This window comes from Blennius ocellaris (assembly GCF_963422515.1).
Source record: "Blennius ocellaris genome assembly, chromosome: 11".
Classification (NCBI taxonomy): domain Eukaryota; kingdom Metazoa; phylum Chordata; class Actinopteri; order Blenniiformes; family Blenniidae; genus Blennius; species Blennius ocellaris.
Window position 1 is genome coordinate 28272921 of NC_137660.1, and position 19637 is coordinate 28292557.

At 52.1% G+C, this 19637-nt stretch overlaps 1 protein-coding gene across 1 annotated transcript; it reads left to right on the forward strand.

Annotated features, from left to right (window-relative positions):
- Nucleotides 1–1691: 1691 nt before the first annotated feature.
- lamb4 (laminin, beta 4) lies at nucleotides 1692–18775 on the forward strand (the record flags this gene model as incomplete). Its single annotated transcript, XM_080504800.1, has 33 exons — nucleotides 1692–1745; nucleotides 2564–2680; nucleotides 5587–5781; nucleotides 6058–6193; nucleotides 6752–6825; nucleotides 6940–7128; nucleotides 7221–7284; nucleotides 7613–7963; nucleotides 8609–8797; nucleotides 8884–9039; nucleotides 9136–9239; nucleotides 9337–9416; nucleotides 9582–9762; nucleotides 9872–9994; nucleotides 10085–10273; nucleotides 10367–10479; nucleotides 10576–10687; nucleotides 11084–11249; nucleotides 11797–11940; nucleotides 12016–12247; nucleotides 12505–12662; nucleotides 12752–12976; nucleotides 13081–13298; nucleotides 14036–14132; nucleotides 14219–14588; nucleotides 14844–15007; nucleotides 15504–15919; nucleotides 16309–16453; nucleotides 17188–17398; nucleotides 17658–17793; nucleotides 18022–18189; nucleotides 18316–18469; nucleotides 18592–18775. The coding sequence occupies 33 exons, from the start codon at nucleotides 1692–1694 to the stop codon at nucleotides 18729–18731; spliced, it is 5571 nt and encodes a 1856-aa protein (XP_080360926.1). The 3' UTR covers nucleotides 18732–18775.
- Between the last annotated feature and the right edge of the window lie 862 nt (nucleotides 18776–19637).

The following is a 19637-nucleotide window of genomic DNA, read 5'->3' on the forward strand; positions in this document are numbered from 1 at the left end:
TGTGTGTGTGTGTGTGTGTGTGTGTGTGTGTGTGTGTGTGTGTGTGTGTGTGTGTGTGTGAGAGATTAAACGAGGTTTCGACAGGACGACTTTCTAAAAACAGGAAGTGAAGATAAAAGCCCTGGTGAGGTTCACTTTGATGTTCAACTGAGAGGAGGAGAGACCGACACTCTTACTGGTTGTAGACCAACACTATTACTGGTTGTAGACCAACACTATTACTGGTTGTAGACCAACACCATTACTGGTTGTAGACCAACACTCTTACTGGTTGTAGACCGACACTCTTACTGGTTGTAGACCAACACTATTACTGGTTGTAGACCAACACTATTACTGGTTGTAGACCAACACCATTACTGGTTGTAGACCAACACTCTTACTGGTTGTAGACCAACACCATTACTGGTTGTAGACCAACACTCTTACTGGTTGTAGACCAACACCATTACTGGTTGTAGACCGACACTCTTACTGGTTGTAGACCAACACTATTACTGGTTGTAGACCAACACTATTACTGGTTGTAGACCAACACTATTACTGGTTGTAGACCAACACTCTTACTGGTTGTAGACCGACACTCTTACTGGTTGTAGACCAACACCATTACTGGTTGTAGACCAACACTATTACTGGTTGTAGACCAACACCATTACTGGTTGTAGACCAACACTCTTACTGGTTGTAGACCAACACTCTTACTGGTTGTAGACCAACACTCTTACTGGTTGTAGACCAACACCATTACTGGTTGTAGACCGACACCATTACTGGTTGTAGACCGACACTCTTACTGGTTGTAGACCAACACTATTACTGGTTGTAGACCAACACTATTACTGGTTGTAGACCAACACCATTACTGGTTGTAGACCAACACTCTTACTGGTTGTAGACCAACACCATTACTGGTTGTAGACCGACACTCTTACTGGTTGTAAACCAATACCATTACTGGTTGTAGACCGACACTCTTACTGGTTGTAGACCAATACTATTACTGGTTGTAGACCAACACCATTACTGGTTGTAGACTGACACTCTTACTGGTTGTAGACCAACACTCTTACTGGTTGTAGACCAACACTATTACTGGTTGTAGACCAACACCATTACTGGTTGTAGACCAACACTCTTACTGGTTGTAGACCAACACCATTACTGGTTGTAGACCAACACTCTTACTGGTTGTAGACCAACACCATTACTGGTTGTAGACAAACACTCTTACTGGTTGTAAACCAACACCATTACTGGTTGTAGACCGACACTCTTACTGGTTGTAGACCAATACTATTACTGGTTGTAGACCAACACCATTACTGGTTGTAGACCAACACTCTTACTGGTTGTAGACCAACACTATTACAGGTTGTAGACCAACACCATTTCTGGTTGTAGACTGGTTGTTCCCCTGTAAGTATCTGGTTTATTTTCATTTAGTTATTTACCGGAAATGCTTCCATTGAAACTGAATCTTTGGTTCATTGTCTCCATTTACTGCAGTGTGTGTGTGTGTGTGTGTGTGTGTGTGTGTGTGTGTGTGTGTGTGTGTGTGTGTGTGTGTGTGTGTGTGTGTGTGTGTGTGTGTGTGTGTGTGTGTGTGTGTGTGTGTGTGTGTGTGTGTTACTGAAAGACTCTGTGGGTGACAGACGTCACGTCTCCGGCCAGGACATGAGTTTGACTGAATGTTGGACGAGTCTCAAAGACCCCCTCCCCTGTTTGGTCAGGATCTTCCCACAGTGAGAGACTCTGTCCTACGGTCCTACTGTCCTCATGTCCTACTGTACTATTGCCCAACTTTCCCTTCTCCTACTGTCCTGGTGTCCTACCATCCTCGTCTCCTCATGCCCTACTGTCCTTATGTCCTACTATCCTAATATCTTTGTGTCCTTCTGTCCTAATGTCCTACTGTCCCTGTGTCCTCATGTCATCCAGTCCTCGTGTCCTACGGCCCTCACCTCATTGTGTCCTACTGTCCTTCTGTCCTCGTGCCCCACTGTCCATGCATCCTACTGTCTTTCATGTCCTAGTTTCCTCTATTGTGACCCTGTAACAGTCCAGACCTTTTGACACGAAGTCAGACTGCTGAGTCTCCATGGCAACGGCGTCACGTCGTCCAAACATGGGACGTGGGTCGATAGAGACCGGGACACGTGTGTGTGTGTGTGTGTGTGTGTGTGTGTGTGTGTGTGTGTGTGTGTGTGTGTGTGTGTGTGTGTGTGTGTGTGTGTGTGTGTGTGTCGCGCTCTTTATATCGAAGGGACTTTGGCGCCACCAAGTGGCCATATTGTGTACTGCAAGCATCTTCTCACCGCTGGAAGGAACGAAAATATGAGAATCAGTAAAAAGAAAATAAAGGAGAAAAAAAAGAAAGAAAATTAAAACGTAATTTGAAAAAAAAAAAAAACCACGTGAACAAGAGACGCTACCGGCTCTTTGACCTTAAATAACGAGTTTCCAGCGTCTCCAGTTTCTTTTCTGACGCCTCGGGCCGCCCCGGCTCAGGTGTGCTGCTACCTCCCCCCCCCAACCCCCCCGCCCCCCCGCCCTGGCTCAGGTGTGCTACTACCTGCCCCCCCCCCCGCCCCCTCCCACCCCCCCGCCCCAGCTCAGGTGTGCTCCTACCTGCCCATCGCGCTTCATTCCTCTGCTGCAGCGGCGGCGGCGGCGGCAGGTACGTTTTCACTGCTTCACCTCTTTATTAGTTTTCTATGAATTATATTAATATCAACAACAATCATGTGAGCGTGTGCGTGTGTGTGTGTGTGTGTGTGTGTGTGTGTGTGTGTGTGTGTGTGTGTGTGTGTGTGTGTGTGTGTGTGTGTGTGTGTGTGTGTGTGTGTGTGTGTGTGTGTTGCTGCACCACAGTCACACAGAACAAGTGAAAACAAAGTTCTGGTATAAAATGTGACATTGAGGAATGTTGAAGAAATGTCTTGCTTCAAGGCAGGACTCGTTCTGAGGTGGGACTCGTTCTGAGATTGGACTCGTTCTGCAATTGGACTCGTTCTGAGACTTGACTCATTCTGAGACTTGACTTATTCTGAGATTGGACTCGTTCTTAGGTGGGACTTGTTCTGCAATTGGACCCGTTCTGGGGCAGGACTCGTTCTTAGGTGGGACTCGTTCTGAGATTGGACTCGTTCTGCAATTGGACCCGTTCTGGGGCAGGACTCGTTCTTAGGTGGGACTCGTTCTGAGATTGGACTCGTGCTGCAATTGGCCTCGTTCTGGGGCAGGACTCGTTCTGAAACTGGACTCGTACTGAGACTGGACTCGTTCTGAGACTTGACTCATTCTGAGACTGGACTCGTACTGAGGTGAGACTCGTTCTGAGACTTGACTCATTCTGTGGCGGGACTCATTCTGAGACTGGACTCGTTCTGAGAATGGACTCGTTCTGAGACTGGACTCGTCCTGAGGTGAGACTCGTTCTGAGACTTGACTCATGCTGAGATTGGACTCGTTCTGAGATTGGACTCATTCTGAGGTGAGACGTGTTCTGAGATTGGACTCGTTCTGTGGCGGGACTCGTTCTAAGACTGGACTCGTTCTGAGAATGGGTTCATTCTGAGATTGGACTTGATCTGAGATTGGACTCGTTCTGAGACTGGACTCGTTCTGTGGCAGGACTCATTCTGAGATTGGACTCGTTCTGAGATTGGACTCGTTCTGAGGTTGGACTCGTTCTGAGGTGAGACGCATTCCGAGATTGGAGTTGTTCTGAGATTGGACTCATTCTGAGGCGGGACTCGTTCTGAGACTGGACTCGTTCTCAGGCTGGTAGTATCGTTACAGACGACCCAGTGAAACGATGAATCCTGAAAAAGACCCGCGGTGAAGACTGAACGAGTCTGAAGGATGTGAACCTGCAGGTAGAGACTCGTCTCCACGTCGATCACGTCTCGTCGTGTTCCGACTTGTGGAGTCGTCGACTCGTCCTGACGGGAGACGGCTGCGGATTTACTTCACCTTTTGCTTAACTTTCTTTTCTTTTCTTTTCCTTTCTTTTGGCACCGACCCAGACGTTTCTCTGGTCGGCTTCTTCGTTTCCACGGCAACGACCTCAGTGACAGCACAGAGCTTCCATTGAAAACACCTTCCGTCTTTATATGTACGGAAAAATACCTACATGTCTAGATGGAACCACAGAAATTAACATAATTCAACTATCTTCAACTATCTCCTTTTTTCCTATTTGTCGTTTTTCCCTTTTTCTTCTGTGTCTCGTTTTTTCTCCGTCAAGGAGGAGGTGAAATGAGGAAGGAGGTGTAGTTTGTTGTTTCTCCGCTGTGCCGCCGACATTTACTGCAGGTGTGTGTGAAATGACCGTTAGTCCCTCCATCATCTCCACCTTCCCTCCACCATCTCCACCTTCCGTCCTCCCTCCACCATCTCCACCTTCTCTCCTCCCTCCATCATTTCCACCTTCTCTCCTCCCTCCACCATCTCCACCTTCTCTCCTCCCTCCATCATTTCCACCTTCCGTCCTCCCTCCACCATCTCCACCTTCCATCCTCCCTCCATCATCTCCACCTTCTCTCCTCCCTCCATCATCTCCACCTTCTCTCCTCCCTCCATCATCTCCACCTTCTCTCCTCCCTCCATCATCTCCACATTCCCTCCACCCTCCACCATCTCTACCTTCCCTCCACCATCTCCACCTTCTCTCCAGCCTCCATCATCTCTACCTTCCCTCCACCATCTCCACCATCTCCACCTTCTCTCCTCCCTCCATCATCTCCACCTTCCGTCCTCCCTCCACCATCTCCACCTTCTCTCAACCCTCCACCATCTCTCCACCCTCCATCATCTCCACCTTCCATCCTCCCTCCATCATCTCCACCTTCTCTCCTCCCTCCATCATCTCCACCTTCTCTCCTCCCTCCATCATCTCCACCTTCTCTCCTCCCTCCACCATCTCCACCTTCTCTCCTCCCTCCATCATCTCCGCATTCCCTCCACCCTCCACCATCTCTACCTTCCCTCCACCATCTCCACCATCTCTCCACCCTCCATCATCTCCACCTTCCCTCCACCATCTCCACCTTCTCTCCTCCCTCCACCATCTCCACCTTCTCTCCTCCCTCCATCATCTCCGCATTCCCTCCACCCTCCACCATCTCTACCTTCCCTCCACCATCTCCACCATCTCTCCACCCTCCATCATCTCCACCTTCCCTCCACCATCTCCACCTTCTCTCCTCCCTCCATCATCTCCACCTTCCGTCCTCCCTCCACCATCTCCACCTTCTCTCCTCCCTCCATCATCTCCACCTTCTCTCCACCCTCCATCCTCTCCACCTTCCATCCTCCCTCCGCTCTGCTAACTGCTAGCATGCTAGGCTAACATACAACATCCGTTGCTTGATCTGGACTTCTTGTTCCTCTTTGCCAGACCACCAGAGACCACCAGAGACCACCAGAGACCACCAGAGACCACCAGAGACCACGATGTGTCATTTGTCTCTCAACATGATTTTCATCTTTTTAATTGGTGAGTTCAACTCCTCATCTTCCTCCTCCTCCTCCTCCTCCTCTTCCTCCTCCATCATCACCATCTCTGCAGTTTTCCTTCAGCCGGTGGACCTCCAGGACCTCCGAGAGGACCAGGACCAGGACCAGGACCAGGACCAGGACGGGGACTGGTGCCCGGGGGGCTCCTGCCCCCCCCCACTGGGAGACCTGATGGTCGGTCGAGAGGCTGGACTGTCCAGCTCCTCCACCTGCGGCCTGGACGGTCCTCAGAAGTACTGCATCATCGGGTACCTGCAGGTGTGTTACTGTGTGTTACTGTGTGTGTGTGTGTGTGTGTGTGTGTGTGTGTGTGTGTGTGTGTGTGTGTGTGTGTGTGTGTGTGTGTGTGTGTGTGTGTGTGTGTTATTGTGTGTGTTACTGTGTTATTGTGTTAATATTACTGTGTTATTGTGTTAATATTACTGTGTTATTGTGTTACTGTGTATAATTGTGTTATTGTGTTAATATTACTGTGTTACTGTGTGTGTGTGTGTGTGTGTGTGTGTGTGTGTGTGTGTGTGTGTGTGTGGTCAGGAGGATCAGAAGTGTTTCACCTGCGACTCCACGGCGCCGTACGACCGCCACCATCACCCCAACAGCCACCGCATCGAGAACATCGTCGCGACCTTCGACCCCGACAGGAAGGGGAAGTGGTGGCAGTCCGAGAACGGTGAGTCCAACGACGTCCAGGAACGCTTTCCACGTTCTGGAAACGGTGTTCGTTTCCATGGCAACGTCTTGCAAACCTTGTCTGTTTCCATGGCAACGTCCTGGAAAACGTTTCGGACGTCAAAAAAGTGAGAAAAGAAGAACAAAGAGAAAACAAACGCGTGGCGGTGTCACGGCCTCCGTCTCCACGGCAACGAGGATCCGGTGGAACTGGTAGAGGTCACTCAGGTCACAGGCCACGCCCACGTCGCATTCACACACAAAAAAACGCAGCCACGAGTTTCCACTCGCGATGATCCCGAAAACTCCGCCCACCGCGGAGAGTCAGAAGAAGTGGAGGCGGAGTCACGATGTGGCGAGCGACCGTCGTTCCATTTCCGTTTTATTCCATCGCCACCTTCACGAGGAGCTCCGCCTCTCCACCGGCCTGGAGAAAACACACCGTTTCGCTAAAAGAACAGGACGTAGCCGGCGCGGTTAATGACGAGAGTTTTGCAAATTGAAGTGGTTGCCATGGAAACGAGAAGACGTGAATGTGTGTGTGTGTGTGTTTCGGCAGGCGTTCACGAGGTCAGCATCCGGTTGGACCTGGAGACGGTTTTCCAGTTCAGTCACCTGGTGCTCACCTTCAAGGTCTCACACACACACACACACACACACACACACACACACACACACACACACACACACACACACACACACACACACACACACAGAGCACCTGATGCTCCCCCCGTCTCGCCGCAGAGCTTCCGTCCGGCGGCCATGTTGGTGGAGCGTTCCCGAGACTTCGGGCGAACGTGGAAGGTTTACCGCTACTTCGCGGACGACTGCGCTCTCCACTTCCCGTCGGTCTCGTCCGGGCCGGCCGACGGCGTCGACGACGTGGTGTGTGACGGCCGCTACTCCGGACCGGAGCCGTCGACCGACGGAGAGGTGAGGCTAGGGCGTCTATGTCGTGGTTCGTCAGCCGTCGGATTCGTCAGAAGAATCACTTCCTGTGTTTTTTTCCGCTGTTCGTCCACCAGGTGGTGCTGAAAGCTCTGGATCCCATTTTCCAGATCGACGATCCGTACGCACCGAACATCCAGGGTGAGCAGCTAGCGGCTAACGGCTAATATTTCCCGTGTTAGGCTAATAGCTAATGGCTATTGGATAATTGCTAACAGCTGACGTTCACCACGTTAGACTAATGGCTAAGGTTCAACGCATTAGGCTAACGGCTAATATTCACCGCGTTAGGCTAATAGCTAATGGCTAATGGCTAACCGCTAACAGCTGACGTTCACCACGTTAGGCTAATGGCTAACGTTCACCGCATTAGGCTAATGGCTAACGTTCACCGCGTCAATCTAACGGCTTAAACGTACGTATTGACGTGTGTTCAAACGCTGCGTGGCGATTGGCCGCTACCTTCCAGACCTCATCACGCTGACGAACATCCGCGTGAACTTCACGCGTCTGTTCACGCTGGGCGACACGCTGCTGAGTCAGCGGCGGCGGCGGCGCAACCCTCGGGAGAAGTACTACTACTCGCTGTACAACATGGTGGTTCGCGGGAGCTGCTTCTGTAACGGCCACGCCCGCCGCTGCGTCCCGGCGGGCGGCGACGGCGGGGGGAGGGGCGACGTGTTCCAGCAGCCCGGCTTGGTGGGCGGCCGCTGCGTCTGTCAGCACAACACGGCCGGGGAAAACTGTGAGCGCTGTGAGGAGTTTCACCACGACTCCCCCTGGAGGCCTGGAGGGGAACAGGCAGAGAGCGTCTGCAGGAGTAAGTTTGTACTTATTTTCTTTTTTTCTTTTTGTTTCTTTGTTTCTCTTTTCTTTTTCCCTCTGTTTCCTTTTTCTCTTATTTCTTTTCATTTCTTTTCCTTTTGTTTTCTCAATTTTTATTTTTCTCTTTTCTCTTTTCCTGAAAAATATTGTTATACATTTTTTTCTGTATTGTTTCATTAGAATTAGAGTAGTTTTAACTATTTTATTTAACAATTTATATTTTAAAATTATTTTGTTATGTTATTCTTTTCTGTACATTCTATTATTATTTTTATTATTTAATTATTTAACCATTTTTATTTTAAAATTATTTTGTTATTTTATTCTTTTCTATATATTCAATTATTATTTTGATTATTTTATTATTTAACCATTTTTATAAAAAAATTATTTTGTTATTTTATTCTTTTCTATATATTCAATTATTATTTTTATTATTTTATTATTTAACCATTTTTATAAAAAAATTATTTTGTTATTTTATTCTTTTCTGTATATTCAATTATTATTATTTAACCATTTTTATTTTAAAATTCTTTTGTTATGTTATTCTTTTCTACATATTCTATTATTATTTTTATCTATTTCCTGCTTTTATTTTGGCGTCTCCAGCTGTGACCCGCTCTCCGTTCTTTCTCAGGGTGTAACTGTCATGGCCACTCGGACTCGTGTCACTTCGACGCGGCTCGCTACGAAGCCACCGGCGGCGCCAGCGGCGGCGTGTGCGACGACTGCCGCCATGACAGGGCGGGGCCACAGTGCGAGCGCTGCCGGGACTTCCTGTACCGGGACCCGCGGAGGCCGGAGGACGACCCGCAAGCCTGCATACGTAAATGATGAAGATGATGATGACGTTTATACTGTAGATGATGATGATGATGATTATGATGATGGTGGTGACTTCCTGTTGTCCAGCGTGCGACTGTGACCGCCGCGGCGCCCTCTCCGGCGGTCTGTGCGACGCGCTGAGCGGACGCTGCGTCTGTAAGGAGAACGTGGACGGCGACCGCTGCGACCGCTGCAGGGCGGGATTCTACGGTCTGAGGGAGGACGACCCGGCAGGGTGTCAGGGTGAATCACACCTTCATCTCACACACACACACACACACACATACACACACACACACTCTGTGAACCTCTCAATATTTCTGTGTGTGTGTGTTGCAGAGTGTCGCTGTCACTCCCTGGGTAGCGTCACTTCCTGTGACGACCAGACGGGGGCGTGCGAGTGCGAGCGCTGGGCGACGGGTGCGTCCTGCGATCGCTGTGTGGTGAGTGAACGAGATGAACGAGTGAACGGGATGAAGGTTTTGAAGTGAGGAAGACGAGCTCGTGACGTTCTGACCCTGACCCGTCGTTACGTTCCAGGACGGGTTCTGGGGTTTGGGGGGCTCCGGGTTCCGATGTTCGCCGTGCGACTGCGACATCGGCGGCGCTCGCGGCTCCTCGTACGTTTCTTCTTCTCTTGTTGTCTTTTTACAGACGTGAACTGGTTGATTCTGAAGTCCTACGCATGAGGAGCCGATTCCTGGTGAACCAGTGAATCGGTGAATCAGTGAACCAGTGAATCGGTGAATCAATGACTCATTCACCCAGTCAGCCTCTCCTCTCAGGTGTTCGCCAGACGGACAGTGCGACTGTTTACCCAACATGATTGGCCGCCGCTGCTCTGACCCCGCCCCCGGCTACTTCCTGCCGTCACTCGACTACTTCCTGTATGAGGCGGAGCTTGCAGCACCACTTCCTCGAGGAAGCCCCGCCCCCTTGACAACTCCTCCCCCTTCTTCTTCTTTGGTGTGTAACAAAATCAACACCGTGTGTGTGTGTGTGTGTGTGTCTTGCAGCTTGTGTATTTACGTGTGTGTGTGTGTGTGTGTGTGCGTGTGTGTGTGTGTGTGTGCAGCTGAACCCCGGTGTGTTGCCGCAGTGTGAGAAGTTCTTCCGACAGCAGGGTTACGACTTCGCCATCGCTGACGGCCGAGTAGTTTTGGTCCGTCGGACGCGTCGTGGGAGGAGACAGGAAGAGGTGAGCGCCACTTCCTGTTTCCGTCTCGACCAATAGCAGGCCGCCGTCTCTCTTCCCCCCCCCCGTTTATCCTCTTTCGGTTTCCCGCAGCGGAGCAGCTTCCCTCTAGACCCGGGTCACGGCCTGCAGCTCGTCCCCCGTCAGCGGTCGCCAGGTCAGTCTGTCACGTGGACTGGCCTGGGATTGGTCAGAGTGCTGGACGGGGCGGGGCTTAGGTTCACCGTGGACAACTTGCCGTCGTCGACGGATTACCGGCTGGTGATTCGCTACGAGCCGGAGGTGATGACTGGTTTAACTCCTGATCCTGGTCCTGGTACTGATCCAGACCAGGTCCTGGTCCTCAACATTCACACATGCTTTGATCCTCTCCAGTCTCCGTCTGATTGGCTGGCGTCACTCAGCATCGTCACTGACTCACCGGGCGATGGCGGCTGCAGCGGCCAATCAGCAGGCAGCAGGACGCTCGCACTTCCTGGGAACTCCAGGTAAACAACAAGACAGTCTCTGACACACACACACACACACACACACACCCACAGGTTGTTGATCTCTGAGGATTTGTTTGTTTGTTTGTGTTCCAGAGGAGCGATCCTCGACGCCACGCTTTGTCTGAACGCAGGAGGACGCTACTTCATCGATGTCGTCTTCAACAAACAGCCGAACTCCGAAAGCTCGCACATCCTGATCGACTCCGTGAGGAAACTTTGACCTCCAACCAATCACAGCTCACCTCTAACCGACCAATCACTGCTCACCTCTAACCGACCAATCACAGCCCACCTCTAGCCGACCAATCAGTGCTCACCTCTAAACGACCAATCACAGCTCACCTCTAACCGACCAATCAGTGCTCACCTCTAATCGACCAATCACAGCCCACCTCTAACCGACCAATCAGTGCTCACCTCTAACCGACCAATCACAGCTCACCTCTAACCAACCAATCACTGCTCACCTCTAACCAACCAATCACAGTTGACCTCTAACCGACCAATCACAGCTCACCTCTGACCAATCACTGCTCACTTCTAACCGACCAATCACAGCTCACATGTAATCGACCAATCACAGCTCTCTGTCTACCTGCAGGTCGGTTTGATTCCCGCCGTCGAGTCCGTCCAGGACGTCTGCTCGCCGTCTGACCTCGACGTTTCCCGCCGTTTCCGCTGCGTCGGATTGGCCGCCGAGCTCGAACCTGAAGTCTGCGAAGGACTCGTCAGGAGTCTGTCGGCTCGACTTCACGACGGAGCGATTCGTACGTTTTTGACGATTTTAATTTTGAACCCAACTAATAGACGACGCCCCGCTGGGATTCCACCGGGAGTGGTTTCCTCAGAGAACCGTGAACGTGGACGAGTCTCCGCGTCAGTTCCTCAACAGACGGGAGACGTGGTTCCGTCCAAAACATTTACTTGTTTTGCAATATTTTTCAGAATCTTTTAGAATTAGATTATCGGTCCAGTTTATCGATACCACCTCTTGGAGAGGAGATTCCTCCTCTCTGCTTCAGCATTTGAACGCAGCAGGATGAGTCACAGAATTACGAACCAATCAGAGGCCACGTTTCAAAAGGTATAGACCACATGACCAGTCACGTTCCCAGGCGTAACACAAAACCGGAAGTCCGTGGTGCGTTGTGTACGTGAGCCGATAATTTGCTGTACTTCAGGGAAAAACGATGAATTGAAGCCTCCTTGTCGGGGTGGCGCCCCCTGGTGGACGACTCTGGTTTGACCTCTAGAGCTCAAACAAAAAAAGTTGTTGATTGTAACACAAACTATGAATTGGCTTTTTGTATTCAGGCTGCAGCTGTAACGTGATTGGCTCTCTGGGACCGGCCTGCAGCAAAGTGGGCGGAGTCTGCGAGTGCAAAGCCAACGTGATTGGCCGATGCTGCGACCGCTGCGCGCCGCTCACGTTCGGCTTCGGCGCCGACGGCTGCCAACGTAAATCGATCTTTGCCTTGAATTGTTCACGGCGACGTGCCACGGAGGCTTGACGCGTGTGTCGACGTGTTTCAGGCTGCGAGTGCGACGCCCGCGGCTCCGCGTCGCAGTTCTGCGACGAGGTCACGGGTCAGTGCGCGTGTCGGCCCGAGACGGCGGGGCCGCGCTGCGACCGCTGCCAGAGGGGATTGTGGGAGTTTCCGCGGTGTCGGCCGTGCGAGTGCAACGGGCGGGCGGAGGACTGCGACGGTGAGACCGGCGAGTGCGTGGAGTGCCGGGAGCAGACCACCGGGCCGCGCTGCGACAGGTGAGAGCGCTCACTTCCTGTCTGGTTGGCGGCCTCACTTCCTGTCTGGTTGGCGGCTCACTTCCTGTTTGGTTGGCGCTCACTTCCTGTCTGGTTGGCGGCTCACTTCCTGTCTGGTTAGCGGCTCACTTCCTGTCTGGTTGGCGGCTCACTTCCTGTCTGGTAGGCGGCTCACTTCCTGTCTGGTCAGAGGCTCACTTCCTGTCTGGTTGGCGGCCTGACTTCCTGTCTTGTTACTTCCACGTCTGCTGATGCAGGTGTGTTGACGGTTACCATGGCGACCCGACGTCTGGGCAGCCATGTCAGCCCTGCCTGTGTCCCGACGTCGAGGGCGGCGAGCGTTTCTTCGCCACTTCCTGCCGCTACGACCCACAATCCCTCAGCGTGAGCTGCGTGTGCAGGGAGGGACACGCAGGTACTACACACACACACACTCACACTCACACACACACAGAGTAAAATCAACACACACACACACACACACACACACACCCTGGCTTCCAGGTCCGCGCTGCGACCGCTGCGGTCCTGGTTACTATGGCGACCTGAGTCTGCCCGGCGCCCGGTGTCAGGAGTGTCCGTGCAACAACAACGTCGCCCCTGACGACGGGACGGCGTGCGACGGCGTCACGGGCGAGTGTCTGCACTGCCTGCACAACACGACGGGGCCGCGGTGCCAGCACTGCAGGCCGGGTTACCACGGCAACGCCGCCCTCCAAGACTGCCGGGGTGAGTTTCTAGCCAACAGTCTGTTGTACGATCCAGCGTGGGCGTCTGTCCGCCCAGGTGACTCTGTTTTAACCCCTTTTACCCTATTCTCTTGTCTTACCCAGAATGCTCATGTGACCGTCGGGGTACCCAGGTGACCCTGTGCCCTCTGGGAAGTCCCTGTTTCTGCGACCGAGAGACGGGACAGTGCCCCTGCAGGCCGGGGGTGGCGGGTGACCTGTGCGACCGCTGCGAGGACGGATTCTGGAACCTGGACGGAGCGTCGGGGTGTCAGCCCTGCAGCTGCGACCCCGCTAACTCCGCCTCCAACATCTGCCACAAGGTCAGAGGTCGGCCGGATTGAACCCTGGTAGTGATCGTGAGTGTCGACTGTCAGCTTGTGGGGTTAGTGTTTGTGTACCGTTCAGGTGTGTTTGTGTACCGTTCAGGTGTGTTTGTGGTGCGTTCAGGTACGTTCAGGTGTGTATAGGTGCGTTCAGGTGTGTTCAGGTGTGTTTGTGGTGCGTTCAGGTACGTTCAGGTGTGTTTAAGTGTGTTTGTGGTGCATTTAGGTGTGTTCAAGTGTGTTTGTGGTGCGTTTGTGGTGTTGTTCGTGGTGTGTTCAAGTTTGTCTGTGGTGAGTTCAGGTACGTTGAGGTGTGTATAGGTATGTTCAGGTGTGTTTGTGGTGCGTTCAGGTGTGTATAGGTGTGTTCAGGTGTGTTTGTGGTGCATTCAGGTGCATTCAGGTACGTTCAGGTGTGTTTGTGGTGCGTTTAGGTGTGTTCAAGTGTGTTTGTGGTGCATTTGTGGTGTTGTTCGTGGTGTGTTCAAGTTTGTCTGTGGTGAGTTCTGGTACGTTCAGGTGTGTATAGGTGTGTTCAGGTGTGTTTGTGGTGCATTCAGGTGCGTTCATGTACGTTCAGGTGTGTTCAGGTGTATTTGTGGTGAGTTCAGGTACGTTCAGGGGTGTTCAGGTGTGTTTGTGGTGCGTTCAGATACGTTCAGGTGTGTTCAGGTGTGTTTGTGGTGCGTTCAGGTACGTTCAGATACGTTCAGGTGCGTTTGTGGTGTGTTCAGGTGATGGGACAGTGTCCGTGCCGGCCGGAGTTCGGAGGTCGACAGTGCGACGAGTGCGGAGAGAATCACTTTGGGAATCCGGACCTGCAGTGTCTCTGTGAGCGTCCACTCCTCCACCCTAACGACGTCACTTCCTCCTCCCCCTCCACCCTGACGACTCTCCCCCGACCTCTCCGCCCCCAGCGTGCGACTGCAACCTGGAGGGAACCGAGCGTCCGGCGTGCGACGCCGAGACCGGCGAGTGTCTGTGCCGCCGCGGCGTGGCGGGGATCTTCTGCGACGAGTGCGCCGCCGGCTTCGACTCCGCCTTCCCGGCGTGCGACGAGTGCCACGCCTGCACCGCCCTCTGGGGCGGCAGTGTCACCGACATCCAGCGGGCGGCGCAGCGCATGAAAGCCTTCGCGCCTTACCACGGCGGCGAGCCGCGGCCCGCCGAGCATCGCCAACGGCAACGGGTCCAGGAGATGGAGAGGAAGATGGAGATGCTCGCCAATCTGAGCGGAGACGCTACGCCAAGGGTGGAGGAGCTGGAGGAGCTCCAACTGGAGATCAGGTGGGGAAACGCTGGAGCCATGTACTGAGCATGCCGGGCCACTGGCATGCTCAGTACAAAGTCCGGGAGAACATGGACTGGGAGTCATGACGCGACGGAGGAAATATTATTCCGATTGGCTCTACTGAGCATGTGCAAAGCTACCAGTTGGTACCAACGCGGTGACCAGGTTGAACTGTTACCATGGCGACGGAAGCAGAACCAGAGGCAGGACACGTGGCCGGAGGAACGCTAAACACCGTTGTTCGTCTGCAGGAAGTTGAAAGACGCCATCGACCCCAACGTGATCCGGATCGACCCGACCCGGCTCCTCGACACCGAGCTGGAAAACCTGGACCTGGAGTTCCGGAGGCTGCTGGACCGGGTGAGCAGCAGGGTCCCCGGCGAGGCCGACGCCCAGGAGGCGGAGCCAAAGGAAGGTACTGCCCTACCCATTGCCTTACTCTCTGCCTTACTCTCTGTCCACCCTGATGTGCTGCTGAAGATGTACCAAGAGAGGGATGTACCTTACCGTACCATACTGTACTGTACCGTACTGTATTGTACTTTACCATATTGTACTGTACCATACTGTACTATCGCATACCATATTGTACCATACTGCACTGTACCGTACCAAACTGTATTGTACCATACCGTACCGTACCATACTGTACTGTACCGTACCTAACCACCCTGAACCGTACTGTAATGTAATTTGCCAAATTGTACTGTACTATACCGTACTGTACTGTAATGTACCATAGCGTACCGTACTGTACCATACCATACCATACCGTACCGTACCGTACCGTACCATACCGTACTGTACTGTACCATATTGTACCGTACTGTACTGTACCGTTCCACGGTTCCTCAGACCTCCAGTGGGTTGACATTGCTACTTCCTGTTCTCTACTTCCTGTTTCCTGTCAGCGCTGGCGGCGGAGATCCAGAAGCTCCACAGATCCTTCATGTGGGATGAGAAGCGGCTTCGGAACGCCACCCGGGCGGTGGAGGACTCCATGGACACCCGGCAGGCGCTCAAACGCAAACTGAGCGGTGGCGGCGGCGGTGGCGGCGGCGGCGGCCGAGGAGGCCTGGCGCCGCTGGAGAAGCAGGTCAACCAGCTCAGCGTGGTCGAATTCAACCGGCAGGTCTGCGGAGAGCCGGGCGGAGACGACTGCTCCGGATGCGGCGGCGCCTTGTGCGGCGGCGCGGGAACCAGGAAGTGTGGCGGTCCGGGCTGCGACGGGGTACTTCCTGTCAGTGAGCGAGCTCTCCAGAGCGCCGAGGGAACCGGCGAGGAGCTGCACCGCCTGCCGTCCCGACTGGAGCAGTCCAGGAGCAAGGCAAGGCACGCTTGGCCACACCCTCATTGGCCACACCCAGGTCGACCACGCCCACATTGGTCACGCCCACATGGGCCACGCCCACAGCAGCCAAAAAGTTGAAAGTCAAAAATAATTTAAAAAGGAAAAAAACATATTTTTCTCCACAAAAAATTATAAAATAACAAAAAAAAAATTTAAGTCAACAATAAAAGGTAAAGTTAAATCTTCAAAAGGTTTTGAAATACTTTTTCAAAAACGGTTAAATACAAACAAAACCTCCAAAAAATATACTGAAATAAAAAATTTTAAAAGTTGGTGTCTGTTTTTAAAAGTTTTAATGACACAGACGTGGTTTCATGTCACCATCGTTGTGTCTGGTCGTTCCTCGGTTCCGTGTGGTTCTGCAGATGGCCGACGTGCGGCAGGCGGCTCACGACACCCAGCAGGAGGCCAAAGTTCTCCAGAAGCGCCTCAGCGACGACGCCGAGAACCTGGAGCGAGAGAAGAACCGAACCAGGGAGCTGATCCGGCGAGTCCAGGCCTTCCTGACGGGTCAGTTTGTTACCGGACGGGTCAGTTCTCTTCCTGACAAGTTGGTTCTCTACCTGACGGGTCGGTTCTTCACCTAACGGGTCAGTATGTTACTGGACGGGTCAGTTCTTCACCTGACGGGTCAGTTCGCTACCTGACGGGTCAGTTCTCTACCTGACGGGTCAGTTCTCTTCGTGACGGGTCAGTTCTTCACCTGACGGGTCAGTTCTCTTCGTGACGGGTCAGTTCTCTACCTGCCGGGTCAGTTCTCTTCGTGACGGGTCAGTTCTCTTCGTGACGGGTCAGTTCTTCACCTGACGGGTCAGTTCTCTTCGTGACGGGTCAGTTCTCTTCGTGACGGGTCAGTTCTCTACCTGCCGGGTCAGTTTGTTACCGGACGGGTCAGTTCTCTTCCTGACGGGTCAGTTCTTCACCTGACGGGTCAGTTCTCTTCCTGACGGGTCAGTTCTCTACCTGCCGGGTCAGTTTGTTACCGGACGGGTCAGTTCTCTTCCTGACGGGTCAGTTCTTCACCTGACGGGTCGGTTCTCTTCTTGACGGGTCAGTTCCCTACCTGACGGGTCAGTTCTCTTCCTGACGGGTCAGTTCTTCACCTGACGGGTCAGTTCTCGTCTCTGTGAGATACAGAAAATAAAAAATAATTACATAAAAGGAAAGGCAACACAAAGCGTTTGTTATTTTATTGTTTGTATTTTGTTGTAAAGAAAATCTTCTCTCCTCCTCCTCCTCCTCAGATGACCAGGTTCCTCCAGAACACATAGACAGACTGTCCCAGGCAGTTCTGAGGATTCAGCTTCCGGTTCCATTGGACCAGATCCAGAAGTTGATCCGGGACCTGGAGGTTCTGCTGCAGACCAGCAGCAGCGGGTCCCAACCGGACCCCCAGGACCTGCAGAACCACAACCAGGAGGCCCTGGAGCTGCAGGAGGAGGCTCGCCGGGTCCAGTCAGTTTAGTCTTTCTTTTAAAATAGGAAAAAAATTCAAAAATAAAAAAAACAGCTCTTCAAACTTTTTTTTCAAACTTTTTTTTAAACTTTAAAATTTTTTTAAAAATGTTTAAAAGTTAAAAAGACACTTTAAAAAAATTTTAAAAGGAAAAATTCAGTTTAAAAAAGGTTTAAAATGAAATAAAGTGTTTAATCTTTATTCTTACTTTTTTGTAATAACATTTTTTTTAAATGTTTTTTTAATGGACTTTTCCAGAGAGCGAGCCGAGAAAATCAACCTCAACCTGATTCTGGGACAAATTTACGACGCGGAGAAATCGCAAGACAACGCTAACGACAAGCTAAACATAGCGAGCAACGACCAAGACCGGGCCAAAGACCTGATCAATGAGGTACACACACACACACACGCACACACACACACTCACACAAACACACATGCACGCACACACACACACACGCACGCAGCCGTTTGATCGACAGGTTTTATGCTGCAGGACTGACAGCGAAGGCCCGTCGGCACAATTCTTTACCCGGCAACAAGAGGCGTCTGAAACCTGATTGGTTAATAGCTATAATGTGAAAATATTACGAGTTCCTGTGTTTTCACGCCATCACAGGCCAAAGACAAACTGGACGACGTGGAGTCCAGGTTAGCGAGCCGCCGTGGCAACCTGCTGGACGACGTCAACAATCTGAAGAACAAAATCGCCGCGAACAAAGACGCCGCGCGAGACGTGAGCAAGACGGCGCAGGAAGCGCTAGCTGCTGCTGAGGACACACACGGGGTGAACTACAAACACCACACACACACACACACACACACACACACACACACACACACACACACACACACACACACACACACACACACACACACACACACACAGAGTAAAAGCTGGTGTGTTAAACAGGAGTTCGTCGACGTAGTGCAGCAGTTCCAGAACCTCCAGCGGCTCCAGAACGGCGCCACTCAGAAAGACAAAGCAGCGGAACGCGTGAAGAACCTGGTCCAGGAGGTCCAGGACCTGAAGAGACGAGTCGAGGACCAGCTGGACCAGATCGGAGGTAGGCCAGGACCTGCCGGTCTGGATCTGGACCTGTGTGGTCTGGTTCCAGGCCCAGTGGTGTGGCTCTATAGACTTGGTGGTCTAGATCTGGACTGAATCTGGTCTCGGTTGGTTCCTCAGACGTGGAGCGGAAGATTCTGGATCTGGGCCGGAGGAAAAACCAGAAAGTGTCCGAGGTCTCAGACCTGCTGAAGGAGGTGGAGTCGGTCCGGCAGGAGATCCGGACCCAAGCCGAAAGACTGGCCAGCTGTAAATCCTAGAGAGTACTGCAGTACTCCGATACTCCAATACTCTTAATACACACCAGTACTGTATAACCAGCTAGTATTTACTCGTTTGACAAATAAATACTGTGAAAGTTCCAGAAGATTCAGGCTGCGAGTCCGTTGGTGTCCAGCAGGAGGCGACAAACCACAACACACGACACAGCGCATGACTACACACTGGACATATAATATACTGTCCAACTATATAATATAATACACAACTACACACTAAACAACTACACAACTTCATAACTACACGACACACAAAACAAATACAAACAATACCAAAAAAAATACACAAAAAACGAGACGTAACCAGCAACTCCAACAACTACACTAAGAACTACACGAAAAATACACCAAGTAGTATAAAGCTCCAAGAACTAGAAAATAACTTCACAAAACCAACAACTGTGTGTGTGTGTGTGTGTGTGTGTGTGTGTGCGTGTGTGTGCGAGCTGGCACACGTTCATAGTCCGTTTCCCACGATGCACCTGGATCACGCACTAATAAAACTGAATCTTCAGATGTTCAGGTTGGGGGGTCTCACACACACGCACGCGCACGCACACACACACACACACACACACACACACACACACACACACACACACACACACCTGCAACAACAAAGAGGAGGTGTGTTGACAGGGGGGGGTTCTGGAATGTCTTTGTCTCATCCTGAGCTGGAGGGTGTTGGAGGGGGGGTGCAAGGAGAAGTCAAGGAGGAGGAGTCGGGGGGGAGTCAAGGAGGAGTCAAGGAGGAGTCAGAGGAGGAGTCAGGGGGGAGTCCAGGGGGAGTCCAGGAGGAGCCAAGGAGTCAGAGGAGGTGTTGGGGGAGTCGGAGGAGGAGTTGAGGGAGTCGGAGGAGGAGTCGGGGGGAGTCGGGGGAGTCAGAGG